This window comes from Phocoena phocoena, chromosome 14 (assembly GCF_963924675.1).
Source record: "Phocoena phocoena chromosome 14, mPhoPho1.1, whole genome shotgun sequence".
NCBI lineage: Eukaryota > Metazoa > Chordata > Mammalia > Artiodactyla > Phocoenidae > Phocoena > Phocoena phocoena.
The window spans coordinates 52,064,540-52,077,878 of record NC_089232.1 but is presented as its reverse complement, the minus strand read 5'-3'; the positions used below and the strand labels follow the sequence as shown (position 1 = coordinate 52,077,878).

Below are 13,339 nucleotides of genomic sequence, written 5' to 3'. Positions count from 1 at the left end.
CGTGGGAGCATGGTGGTCCATACCTTACGCCTCAGTATCTAGCATAGCGTTTGGTACAGTACAGGCACTAAATGAATGACACACCCAAGGGCAAAAAAAACGTATTTGGGAAAGAATGCTTCAAAATAAGTGCCCCCAGTGCAGATCGGGGTGCTGAGAGGATTACAGAAGGATTTAAAATGGGTAAGTCTGAGAAGATTCCCAGTGGCCCTTTTGGTCTTGGACTCCAAGGATTAGCTGTGGCCTTGGAGTGGCAATGAAGAAAATGGAAGTGCAGTTATTTGTCCGTTGTTCCTAAATCCACCCATCTATCCCAAGGTTAGGACACCTGAAGTTCAGATCAGCAGGCCGTAAGCTGTATAGAAGCACAGTTAATATTCTCTTAAGGAATGAGATCTTCTCTTTCTAATTGGTTTCTCTGCTTCGTCCTCATGGCTTTCGGGTTAGATCCAACAGTGCAACAGGGCCCCTAATGATATCTCAAAGAAGTTTCTCCAGCAAAAAAACAAACCATCCGGCTTCCCCATTCCAGGGACCCAGGGATGCGGGAGGGAGGTGGAGGTACTTTTCTGTGCCCATGGATGTGGCCCAGCTCTAGCCTGCCCCAGCTTTGAAACTGTAGGATGTGGCTCTAGCCTCCACTCTGGGATTCCCCATGCTTCTCTGGCCCATGGCGGTTTCAGCTCCCAAAGTCATGCTGGTACTGGGACTCAGGGACCTGGCTCTGGCCCAGCTTACCCAAAGATTCCCAGTGCCTGGCTTTCTGGGGCTTCCCTCCTTTAGATGTAAAACTGGGGAAAAGCCTGTCCTTCCTTCTCAGCCAAGGGTGAGTCAAAGTAGAGGACAATAGCAAAAGTTTCTGGAAATTCTTGCAGGACAGTATTGTGCTTTAGCTTCTGGGGTGGGAAAGTAGAGGAAACTACTGTCAAAGAGAACAAAAATGATGGCTTCTCACTAGGCCTATGAAAGAGATTTTTTTTTTTCCTTCTCTTAGAAAATCTTTGATCCTTAAAAAAGAGCTGGGGTAAAAAATTGTCATATTAGTTTTCTGCTGAATCCAGGGGAAATATGGTGCAGATTTATTGAATCTGTGGTTTTAAGCATTAGGCACACTTAAAGGTAATTCACAACCCAAATGGAAATCACAGGTTCCCGTCTTCCCCTGATGGAGCCAAGTAAAGCAGCTCTGAGCTCAGAGGCCTCTGCTCAGCCAGCCTGAATCCAGCAAAGGGAGATGTGCGTGGGGTGGAAATTGGGTTAATGCCAGCTGAACACAAGCATCTATTTCTCTTTCACTTTCCCTCTTTTTCTGTCTCTCAGTCTTTCTCAATCTCTCTCTGTCTCTCTCTCTGTCTCTCTCTCTCTCTCTGTCCCTCTGACTCTGTCTTTCTTGTTGGGTTTATGCAGATAAAGTTGCACCACAGACCCACACTCATACTGTGGAATAACTGGAGGCCCGGGCTTGAGGCTCGTCCAGGTTTACACACCAGCATCCCGAATTTATGCACGTATGTGTGTCTTAGCCTGTGAAAGTTTACCGTTGAAATTACTGGGGAAGCTCAGACCTCAAACCAAATTTAAATAATTGAAAGCCATCATTTCCAAATGGGTTAGTAATTTATACATTGTTACCCTCAGAAGGTAAGGGTTTGGGGGAAGGGGGGTTGGTTTCTCTTTGTTGTGTGAGGACATTATGTGCTCTTAGGAAAACAAGATTAAAGGCCATAAAAAGCCTATCTACCAAGTAGCAGGCCCCTCACCAAGGCTGGCATTAATGAGCAGATGATTAGAAAGCTGGCGTAATTATATTCTACTGACAGAGCAGGCCCTCGCCTGCAATCGCTAGAAATGCAGTTAAAAACCTTTGCTCACTGCACTGTTTAATCAAAAAGAATAAGATCCCTGAATCTTGTGTGCATTAAGAATAAGTTAATGAGTTAATGAATAAGTTAACTCCAGGTACTTGAAATTGTGCAAGAATCATGTCTCTTGGGCATAGGAGCCTCAATGGGGCAGATAAAGGGAGATGAGGGAGGACAGAGTTATTTCTTTGGCCAAAGGGTCCATGATGGTTTAGGACAGCAGCAACCACCAATTCCGTCTTCCTAGTGAAGTGTCGCCCGGGGGCATGTAGTAGGAGGGCGCTGTACTGCGGGCCACAGGCTGTCGAGTAACCCAGACTGTTGTCCTGTGTGATGTAAAGCAGGTCAAAATCCCTCTGGCCTTAGTCCCCTCATGTTAAAAAAAGATGGTATCTGTCTTCCCTACAGCACAGGATTTTATTAAAAAGATTAGACAATGATGATATGACCACTTTGGAAAATAACTTGGCTGTATATTATAAAGGAAACACGTACTTACCCTATGACCCAGCCATTGCAGCCCTAGCTGCGCTCACACTGTATGTCCATGCAAAGATTTGTACACAAATGTTTACAGCACCTGTACTCACTATAACCGAAAACTGAAAACAATGCAAACATCCATTGACAGGTGAATGGATAAATTAGTTATGCTATCTCCATGCAGCGGAATATTACTTAGCAATGAAAAGCAAACCAGGAATACCTACAACAACGTGAGGGCTCTGGGAAACATGCTGGGTGGAAAGAAGGCAGACACGAAAAGAGCTCTTGTATGATCCCACTTACGTGTGAATGGAGAGAAGATCCTTTCTATGTATAGCAACAGAAAACAGATCAGTGGCTGCCTGGGACCAGGGGTGGCAATGGGGATTGACTGTCAAGAGGTATAAGAAATTAGGGAGGTTGGATGATGGAAAGTTCTATACCTTTGATTGTGGTGACCGTTACAAGGGTCTGTACAGTCGGCAAAACTCATTGATCTGTGCTTAAAATGGGTGCATTTTTTATTGAAGGTAAATTAAACCTCACCAAAGTTGACTTTTTTAAAATGCAAACAAAACCAAAAAGACTGAGGACCCTTTAATTTGGACTATAAGCTTGTCGACTGTTTCCACGAGGGGGCCTTTTAGCAAATCACTCTAAGCCTCCCTTTCTTCAGATGGAAAACAGGAATAATAACAGATACCTCGTGGTGTCACTGTACAGTGAACGAGGTGATACTAACACTAACCCTGAAGCCGCTTTGTGTGCCAGGCACCGCTCCAATTCCTTTGCAGAAATGAACTGATCTTACGAGATGGTTTTGAGCCCTGCAAAGCAGGGTACACGTGTAACTTATGTGTAGTATGGTTACAGGGCTTCCTGTAGCTTGGAGGTGCTTGTTAATTTCTGAACAGGAGGAAATGTGCCAAGAAAAACATAAATGTGAAGGATTACAAGCATGGTTAGTACAACGGAGCTGCATTCCTCAATCACACAGTGTGGTGAATGGGGAGTGATTCCCGAGCCTACACGGAAAAGTGGGGAGGTTTGTGACGTTTAGAGAGTCTGCATGTTCTCCCGCAGGGCCCCTTGTGACGTTATCTACAGACGTGTCCTGTAGACGTGACAGGGCCTGGGCGCTGTACATGTTAGTGACTTTGGAGCAGAGGGGCTTTTCCTATACAGCATCTGTCAGTGACATTCAGCCACATTTTTGTACCTGATAAACCAGGCAGGCAGATCTGGTCCTCAGTACAAACAGCTATGGGACACTGGGTACTAATTATTCTCATTACTGTTATTATTATCAGTACCCCATTTTGCAGATGAGGAAAACCGAAACCAGGATTTCCTAATCCTGCCAGCGTGCTTCTTTCTGTGTGATTTGGGGGTTTCTGAGACTAGAATTCAGAAGAATGAATTCCCAAGAAGGAAAGTAAATGGGCAGTTCAGAAAGCTATAAGACATCCTAACATTTGTAAACTTTCATTTAAAGGGACTTGTTGATTCTTTTTTTAATGGGAGCAGATAGAGCATTCTGGACGGGGGAAGAGGGCAATCTGGGATGCCGGGCCCTTTCCCCGATGTTTTTATAGAGTAAAACAAGTGTTAAATGAACATTTAGAGCACTCTGGAAGAGGAAAGACGTCATACGCAGGCAGCCTAGCTGGGCAGCTGGGAGGACTTACCAGGGCTTTGACGAGGCTGTGTGTAGAGGCTGGCGGGGGGCTTGCTGCTGCCTTTGCTGTGGGTCACAGACTTGCTGTGGCCCCAAAGGCGGCAGGTCTGACGGATGACCTGGAACAATCGAGGATATCTGGGGGTTTCTTTAAACTGCCTTTATTCACAAGCAGAGTACCGATGGTGGGCCTGCTACCAGTGGCTGCCCGAGGACAGGCGTTCTCCACGCTGCTGGAAGTGCACCCTACTGCCCGTAGTGTGAGGCAGAAGAGGCTCGCCCGTTCCCTGCGTGCCCATTTGTATCCACAGGGCACCCCATGGAGAGCCTTCCTCTCATTGACCTTGGGGGGGAAGGAAGGGCAGGTGCTGCTCTCGGTTTCTGCTCCCAGCTGAGCCAGGGGTGAGCCAACTTGTCAAGGGCTTGGCGATGCCACTCCCTCACAGCCAGCCTAGGGAAGTCAGTTAACCTCTCTGGTTACTTTCCTCACGTTTAACATGAAGAGTTGAGCGAGATGCTCTAAGCTCCCATCCAGCTCATTCTCCCCCATCTTTCCCCTGCACGCTGCCCTCCCCATGGGGTCTTCCTCCCCCACCTCCTGACCTCAGGTCCCATTTCTCCTCCCCTAGTGTGCACCAAGGGTCAGGTGGTGAGTGGCCAGTACCGGATGCTTGCGAAGCACGGGGGCTACGTGTGGCTGGAGACGCAGGGGACGGTCATCTACAACCCTCGCAACCTGCAGCCCCAGTGCATCATGTGTGTGAACTACGTCCTGAGGTGAGCATGTGAGGGCCGGCGGGGAGGGGAAACAGGCTGGGGTGCAGGGTGCTCCTGAGACCGAGGACACAGCCCAGGAATGCCGAGCCTCTCAGAACCTGGCACCACGTCGGCGAGCTCTTTTGCAGTGGGCGTCCCGGGAACAGTGAAACACTGGGATTTCCCCTTTACAGGCTTTTTCTGCCCCTTCCCCCTTTGTCATCTGTCATGCCTCTGACCCACGTGGGGAGGCAGCTAGAACACAGTCGTCACTTAAGTGCTTTCTGAATGGGAACCAAGGGAAGAGAACCACTGTTACTTTTTGGGAGAAGATGTAACACCTTTGCTCGGTAGCACCTGGGAAGAAATCTAGAGAAAGTCCTTGCTGGGGTGCAACAAAAGCAAAAGCCTTCAAGTCTCATGCATACCACGCAGCCCACGTACGATATTAACACAGCATCCAAGACAGATACATACTCAGTGGGTGCTCTCCGCGTCGCTAGCTCCACGACTCCAAACTTCCAGTGCACGGTTCTTTACGGAACGCCAACACACTGTCCATACCCGTGTTTTTGTCTGAGAGGCTTAGCTATCAGGACTTCCATGTGTCTGGAGAGTAAAAGAGTTTTGCTGGAAAATATGGACGGTCTGAAGCTCGCTCTTGTCCCACCAGTGAGATTGAGAAGAACGACGTGGTGTTCTCCATGGACCAGACAGAGTCCCCGTTCAAGCCGCACCTGATGACCATGAACAGCATCTTTGACAACAGTGGCAAGGTGGCTGTGTCTGAGAAGAGCAACTTCCTGTTCACCAAGCTGAAGGAAGAGCCCGAGGAGCTGGCCCAGCTCGCACCCACTGCAGGAGATGCCATCATTTCTCTGGATTTCGGTGGGTGCTGCTTAGCTGAGCCAGGGCCTGTCGAACCCTCTTGGGGTGGGGGGAGGCCTCCCTGGCCACAGCTCTTCCTTAAGCAGAGCTGCCATGTGCCTTCCCTGAGTCTTGCTGATCATCCGTTGGTGGCCAGACCCTATGCTGGGCACGTGCACTCACCGTAGCACAAGACCCGTCCTGTTTCTGACCTCGTGAAGCGCTGAGCGGGGGCGGGTGGGGGCGGGGGTGTTCTGGTCGATTCTGCACCATGGGGACGGGGGAGCCTGAGACGAGAGAGTGGGGCAGCGAGGGATCTGCTCCGAGGCCACGGGCATCTTTCTACAGGGTGGGCAGATCTCCATCTGCACCTTGAAGGACAGATTGCTTGTTCAGGCAGAGGCCTGCTAGGTTGAAATAATGTTGGGAGAAATCCTTCCAGAAACGTGGATTGAGAAAAGATTCAGGCCCGGGAGTAAGCCCTCGAATGCACTTCTTTAAACGTTTGCCTGTCCCACGGGGATGTGAGTCCTGGTGGCCCCAGCGGAGTTGTCAGCTCTTGCCCTGCGCTCTGAACACGGGAAGCCCCTTCTTCCCCATGTTGCAACCCACGGTCACCGCCCCCCCCCCCCCCAGCCTTGCTGTGGCCGCTCAAGGAACAGCTACACCTCCCTGTGCTTGCTCTGGACTGGCTCAGCCCCCCGTTAAGTGTGTTGTGAGAGGCCACCGGGGAACGGTGACCTCAGCGAATCACAGAGAGCAGCCCTGGGACAAGGAGTCACGCAGCTTCCCAGTTTCGTGGCAGTAATGAGGCAAATTGCCCAGTTTTCATAACCTCCTCCTCTACGTTCTGGATTGCCCTTCAGGGAAGAGTGGCTCCTAATAATACATTTCGTCTTTGAAAATTAAAGGCTTCAGCAGGGTGTTCCCATTAAAGGGAGTCTGTACATTGAACCCCAGCCCCAGTTGAAGGCCCCTTTGTCCCAGCGAAGCCTCAGCACACGGCGGGCCGAGCCCCAGGCACGCTGCAGGCCCCTTTGGGATCACTTGTGCATCCTTCGTGCTTCTTCTGCCCTGGGGTGAGGCCAGCAGTCGGGGGTGCGAACCAAGCCAGGCCCTTGTCTCCACAGGGAGCCAGAACTTTGAGGAGTCCTCAGCCTATGGCAAGGCCATCCTGCCACCAGGCCAGCAGTGGGCCGGAGAGCCCAGGAGCCACGGCGCCCACACTGAGGCCGGGAGCCTGCCCGCCTTCACCGTGCCCCAGGCAGCCGCCCCGGGGAGCACCACCCCCAGTGCCGCCAGCAGCAGCAGAAGCAACAGTAGCTGCTCCACGGTGAGCGCCCCCTGGGGTTGAAGCCATGGAGAGGGTGGGCTCCTCCTCTGGCTGCTGCCGGATGGCTGAGTGGACAGGCCAGACCCAAGTCCTGCCCTCCTCCTACTCGGGAGCCCCCTAGGGGGGCTGTGATACTTACTTCACGCATTAGAGCTGTGCACTTGCTCTCAGTACCCATCCACCCCCATCTATGTGATCAGGTCCTTGAAGACAGGGGCCAAGTGGCACACAGCTGTGAGCCCCGAGCTCAGTCCCCATGCAGGGCAGTAACCATCCTGCTGGGGGCACAGAGCCACACAGTTTGCAGAGCCCGGCCAGCCATGCCTCTATCCTGTTTGCTGTTCAAGACAGCCTCACTTTATGACGAGGAGACTGAACTCAGAGAGGCTCACACAGCTCCTAGGGCGTGGCTTCTTTATTCCATGGAATAGAGTTGAATCTGTGGGTCCAGAAACATATTTCTCCTTCTACCTTGGCCTTCTGGGGAAGCCAGTGCCGTAGCCTTGACTTGGTCACCTTCCTTCCTGGCCCCCCAGCCCAGCAGCCCTGGAGACTATTACACATCTCTGGATGACGATCTGAAGATTGAAGCAATCGAAAAGCTCTTTGCCATGGATACAGAGGCGAAAGACCACTGCAGCACCCAGGTAGGTGGCCGTGGGGAAGATTGGAGTGGCGGGCCAGGCCGACCAGCTGCCGGTGGTGAAGGCTGAAGTCTCTTCTTGCAGCCTCAGCCCTTTGTTGCAAAGACTAGTGGGAATGCTTGGCCCAGGCCACAGTCCCTTAACTGGGTGAGGGTGCAGGGAAACGGAGCCTGTGGTTGTCTGCTTCTCTCACTTCTGCCCTCTGCTTTACCCGTGTCAAATCCGGTTCTTCTACTTTTAACCCTCGATATATTTATGTCCTCCTAACTTGGATATTTCTTAATGCTCATGAAAACGAAAACTACATCTGAACCCTTTCTTTAAGGATCCCTGCCTTTAAAAAGCATACCCGGATGTATACGACTTCTGTAAGCATAGGGAACAATTATTCCCTTTACAAACATTTCCGTTTTAGGATTCTTTGAAATAACTTATTTTAAATGCATTTTAAAATGACATCGGACAAATTTTTGTTTACACGTAACTTTTCAGAAACTTATTACATAAGGCCAAACGTCTTGTAAAACCTGTGTAAACAGGCTAGGGTGTGGGTAGATGGGTCCCAAAACCCAAAGGAAAATCATTCATCCCCATTTATTCATCCAGATTTCTGCCTTGCCTCCTCAGTTTGTATCTTTGTTCTGCAAAGCTTTCCCTATTTCTCCCCTGCACGTTCTTCTCTGAACTCCTGTGAGATTCATTACTTAGTATTTGGTTATCACTGTCTGCTTCTGCTCTTTAACCATTCCAGGTGGTTGTAATCAGCTGCCTCCTCCCAGTGAGGCCAAAACGTTTATTTTTCGGCGTCTGCTTGTGAGAATTCCCTACGGTGCCCATCATGGTAGTGGGAACCTGCGGGTCCATGTCTGAGTCCTTGTTGATCAGAGTGAAGGTCCCACAGGTAGCACTGGGCCATGGTTACCCTATGAGCAGTCCACCGATACACCCTGGGCACGTGAGGTGATGAAGACAAAGCTGCCCTTGGCCCCCCTGGGAGCCATCCCTGCTCACCGGAGTGGGCAGGGATGGCTTCGTGGAAGAGGTGGTGCCTGCCCAGCGTGTGGGAGTGAAGGCTGGGCTCGGACTGGGAGACAGGAGAGCATTTTGGGCTAGATGGAGGTGGTGGCACCGGGGTGTGTGTGGAAGGATGCCTGAGTGGAGACTCAAATGACTGGGGATTGGTGGCACAGGCTGAACAAGGGAGAAAATGCACGGGAAGCTGCGGGAGGAAGGCCTCTGGCAGGGGTGGGGAGGACGAGGGGCTAAGTTGGAACAGTATCCCTGAGGCAGCACCAGCTGCTCAGCCGCTTTGCCTGTGGTCTGTCTCCCCTCAGACGGACTTCAATGAACTGGACCTGGAGACCCTGGCACCCTACATCCCCATGGATGGGGAGGACTTCCAGCTCAGTCCCATCTGCCCCGAGGAGAGCCTCTTGCCGGAGACACCCCAGTCCACCCCCCAGCACTCCTTTAGTACCATGTCGAACATCTTCCAGCCACTGGCCCCGATGGCCTCTCACAGCCCCTTCCTCCTGGACAAGTATCAGCTGGAAAGCAAGAAGATAGAGCCCGAGCAGCGGCCTGTGTCCTTCATCTTCTTTGACGGTGGGAGCAAGGTGTCCCTGCCACAGTGCTGTGGCCAGACCTGCACCCCTCTCTCCTCCATGGGGGGCAGATCCAACACACAGTGGCCCCCTGATCCGCCCTTACACGTGGGGCCCACGAAGTGGCCCGGCGAAGATCACGTGGAGTCCTTGGGGGCCTCGCCCTTGGGGCCCCCCGTCACTGCACCCCATCTCTCCGTGTTCAAGAAGAGGTAAGTGGCAGAGACCCTTGGCTGCTTCAGCGAAGGCTGTGCTGTACAGGGAGGGGACAGCCAGGTGCCCTGAAAGGCCCCCCGCCCCATCACCAATTCCCACTCCACAGGGGTCTCAGCACTCTGAGAGCTCGGGCTTTAGGGGACTCGCCCCTAGGTACGTGAGGCCTCGAGTGGGACACGTTTTATCTGGGCTGGAGGACACCACGAGGGACCTGCGGCCAGGGAGAGAAGGAGCTTGTCCAGGGCCCTGAGCACTAGTGGCTCTGCAGACCACCCCTCAGAGCGCCTTGTTTCACGCAGAGCCACACGATACCCACACGCACAACACGGAGGGGCGGTCCCTTGGCTCGGCCGTGCAGCCCGGTTGAGAAAAGCAAAAGGATGCCCGTGCCTTGCCCCTGCCTTCGGCTGCCGGGGTCCAGCACACCCTCCCCCCACAAGTCCCTTCCACCCACTGGGAACTCACCTCAAGCTCCCAGGGCTCTTGCCTTCTACAGAGCCCCCTCCCTGGTTCTCGGTGGGGGACGGTCCGGGCAGGGGCGAGGGGGCAGCAGCAGCCCTCCCAAAGACTGCCGTCACGGAGCTGGGCGGCTGCAAACCAGGACTGGAGGCTGCCCGGGTACGGGCGGGCACGTGTGGAGGGAGGTGCAGGTGCCCTGCACCTGTACCGCCCCTCCTCCAGGACTCTGCCCTTGGGGTCTTGGAGCCACCACGGCCATGAGTGTTCGTTCTGGGGGGGCCCTGGGTGTGTGGGGCTCCAGACTCCCTCACGCCCATCTCTTGGGCCTGGCAGGTCTGCGAAGGGCTTCGGGCCTCAGGGCCCAGATGTGATGAGCCCGGCCATGGTCGCCCTCTCCAACAAGCTGAAACTGAAGCGACAGCTGGAATACGAGGAGCAAGCCTTCCAAGACGTGAGCGGGGTGAGCGCCGCCCTTGGGGAGGCTGGCTGGGAGCGGGGGCTGAGCACAGAGCCAGGCTGGCTGGGGCGCTGCCCACCTCAGCCTGCTGCAGTCTGAGGACCTGGGTCTCTGGCCTCTCCCCTCACCCTCTGCACTTCCACACCCAGGGGGATCCACCAGGCAGCAGCACTTCACATTTGATGTGGAAAAGGATGAAGAGTCTCAGGGGCGGTGGGAACTGCCCTCTGATGCTGGACAAGCTGCCGAGCACAAACGTCCCCAGTGGTGAGCACAGGCCTGGGCCTCCTGGGGCGCTGGGGGAAGGCGTTGTGCCGGTGGAGGGGCTCCCCACTCCCTCCCTGCCTGCCCCTCCGAGCCTTGCTAGGACAGGAGGGTGTCTCTGCCCCTTCCCCCCTTTCCACTCTGGCCCGGGTGCTGCCGTCAGAAATCTCTGGGCTCCTTGTGTGAAGGAAATAGGGACGTTGGGGGCGTCATGCTCTCTCCCCTCACTGTCTGACATTGGCCTTTCAGATGAGTTCATCCGAAATCCCATGAGAGGCGGGAGCCAGCCCCTGAGACACTTAACACCGCCACAGCTGCCGTCTGCTGTGAGCCCCGGGGAGCCCGCCAAGAGTGGGTTCCCCCCGCATTGTTACACCCCCCAGTACCAGGACTACAGCCTACCAGTGGCTCACAAGGTGTCAGGTGGGTGTACTCATGAATGGGGGCACCGTTCCAGGGCCTGCTGGGTTTGGGAGGGTGGGGGCCAGGGGACGGACAAGGCAGTGGTTCTCAGCACCAGGATGAACCTGCTCAGGAAAGGCAGCTGCCTTGAGAAGGGCGAGCCCTCTTTTCCCCCCAAGTACTGCAGCAGGGGCTGGAAGGCCACGTGTCCACAGGGCTCGAGAAGGAACCCTCCACTAACCAGGTGCCACCCGGGGCTCTTCCACCTTAAGAGCCCCCGAGCCTATGCCTGCCTTTCGCTCAGTTCTTCACGTTACCGCCTACCGGGGGCATCGCTCTGAGCTCAGGCAGGAGCTGAGGACGTGCTGCTGGGAGGGGGGCCAGGCTGCTCTGGGAAGACTGGCCGCCTTAGTCTGTTACCATCTTGTGAAATGTAGATGTTGTCACGGAAAGGTTGCTATTTAAACATGAACATGACTTGTAGTTTGGGTGAAACATGTTGGACCCCTGCCGTAAAAAAGAGAAATTTCCTCAGCAATATGGTTTGGGGCAAACTGCTGCTCAGTGCTTCAGAGCTTTAGAGTCACAAGACAGGCCTGGGCTAAAAATTCTGCTCGTTACCAGCTGGAGGACGGAGCAGGCCACACATTTAAATAAGAGGCTTGCATGTAAAGTGTAGAGTTCGTGGATATGTTTGGGAGCCAGCCCTGCTGTGCACCAAGTAGTTTCCTTGAGTGGAAACTCATCCTTTTCAGGGGAAAAATATTCTTTTTTAAACTCAGGTCGTTTCTTAGGGTAAAAGAAGGGGGGACTAGAAGGGGCTGGTGAGCAAGTATCCGTTGCTACTGTGGTGCTGCAGAGAGGCGTGAGACCCGCCCCGTCCACGAGGGAGCGAGGTTGAGTGGGGGGGGCAGGACGGGGTGGCTGGGAGGGGGGCCGGGGATGAGGTGCTGCCGCTAAGCCAGGGGAAGGGAGAGCAGGCACCTCGCGTTACTGGGGCCAATGAAGGGGCTTCCGGAGCCGCCTCCAGGAACCCGGGGCTGCCAAGGGTGGGGATCCTGAAACTGGAAGTCAGGCCCTTGAAGGACCTGTGTGTGCACACATGTATATATGCATGTGTGTACATTTTGTGTACGTGCATGTAAACGTGTGTGTGCAAGGTGTGCAGGCACCAGCTGGTTCAGAGCTCCCTCTCTCTGTTCGGCCTTTCTTCCGGCTGCCAGTGCACAGTGGGCATGGGTCAGTTGGCAGCCCCGAGCCTTGCCCAGGCACTGGCTCACGCCTCCACCTCCCAGGCCAGGAGGCCTTTGTGGGCTCTCCTTCCATCCAACCTCTCTGTCCCCCGAACATTCCCTGCTCTGTCTGCACTGCATACTCTCCCCGCCGGGGTCTCAGCCCCTCTCACCTGATGGGATGGTGACGACATGCTTTCTGCTGGGTCCCTGCTCTCTGCATGGGCTGGGTCACTAGGGAAAGACAGACAACATTGAAGAAAGTGAAATGAGGGCTGCCCCACCTCTGACCCCGAGTCACGAAAACTGGAAATGCCCCTTGCTCTCCCAACACGTCTCATCCGTCTCATCCATGCTGGCCTCTTATGGAATAGAGCCTTTTCCAAATGTTTGATTTAGGGTTTTGAAAATAAGGGCACTAACTCTTCTTTCAGGCATGACAAGCCGGCTGCTCGGACCCTCGTTTGAGCCCTACTTGCTGCCGGAATTGACCAGATATGACTGTGAGGTGAACGTTCCTGTCCCAGGAAGCTCCACGCTCCTCCAAGGAGGGGACCTCCTCAGAGCCCTGGACCAGGCCACCTGAGCCAGGGCCACCCACTGACAGGCACCCCCTTCCCATGCCGTCCCACCAGCTTCACGGTCTCCGTCTGTTTTTTTGCAACTAGATATTTCTAACACCAACACACTTTTTACAAGATATACTTACCTGGCAAACTTGCCCGGGTCACCAAGTAGTGGCCTTTTTCTGAAGATGCTCACTTTATTATTCATATTTTTAAAATACAATTGTTTTACCTGCTATGTTTTGTTCTGTCAATGGAAATGTTCTTAAATTTTATAAGATTGTTCTTTCCCCAACTTCAATTACTTCTAATTTATATTATTCACGGGTCTCTCTCCCCCCCCCCACACACAATAATATTCATGCTAACAAGTTTGGTGTATGTTTGTTTGTTCTCCTTTAGGGAAAGCTTTGGCTTCATTTAACTAAAAGGATTTTGTTGTTGTTGCCAAAGAGAAACAAAATAATTTTGCTCTCTCAGCTTGATTTGTGGCCTCTATCTCTCAGCCCTCCT

At 53.3% G+C, this 13,339-nt stretch overlaps 1 protein-coding gene across 1 annotated transcript in view; it reads left to right on the top strand.

Moving 5' to 3' along the window:
- The window catches only part of EPAS1 (endothelial PAS domain protein 1), an 86,328-nt gene extending 73,342 nt beyond the window's left edge, over nucleotides 1–12,986 (top strand). The window contains exons 8-16 of the mRNA XM_065891204.1: nucleotides 4,656–4,803; nucleotides 5,456–5,670; nucleotides 6,780–6,982; nucleotides 7,519–7,629; nucleotides 8,961–9,442; nucleotides 10,239–10,365; nucleotides 10,512–10,629; nucleotides 10,876–11,049; nucleotides 12,695–12,986. Coding sequence (XP_065747276.1) covers nucleotides 4,656–4,803; nucleotides 5,456–5,670; nucleotides 6,780–6,982; nucleotides 7,519–7,629; nucleotides 8,961–9,442; nucleotides 10,239–10,365; nucleotides 10,512–10,629; nucleotides 10,876–11,049; nucleotides 12,695–12,846 — 1,730 coding nt within the window. The 3' untranslated portion in view covers nucleotides 12,847–12,986. The remainder of the gene's footprint in view (nucleotides 1–4,655; nucleotides 4,804–5,455; nucleotides 5,671–6,779; nucleotides 6,983–7,518; nucleotides 7,630–8,960; nucleotides 9,443–10,238; nucleotides 10,366–10,511; nucleotides 10,630–10,875; nucleotides 11,050–12,694) is intronic.
- Nucleotides 12,987–13,339: the final 353 nt, after the last annotated feature.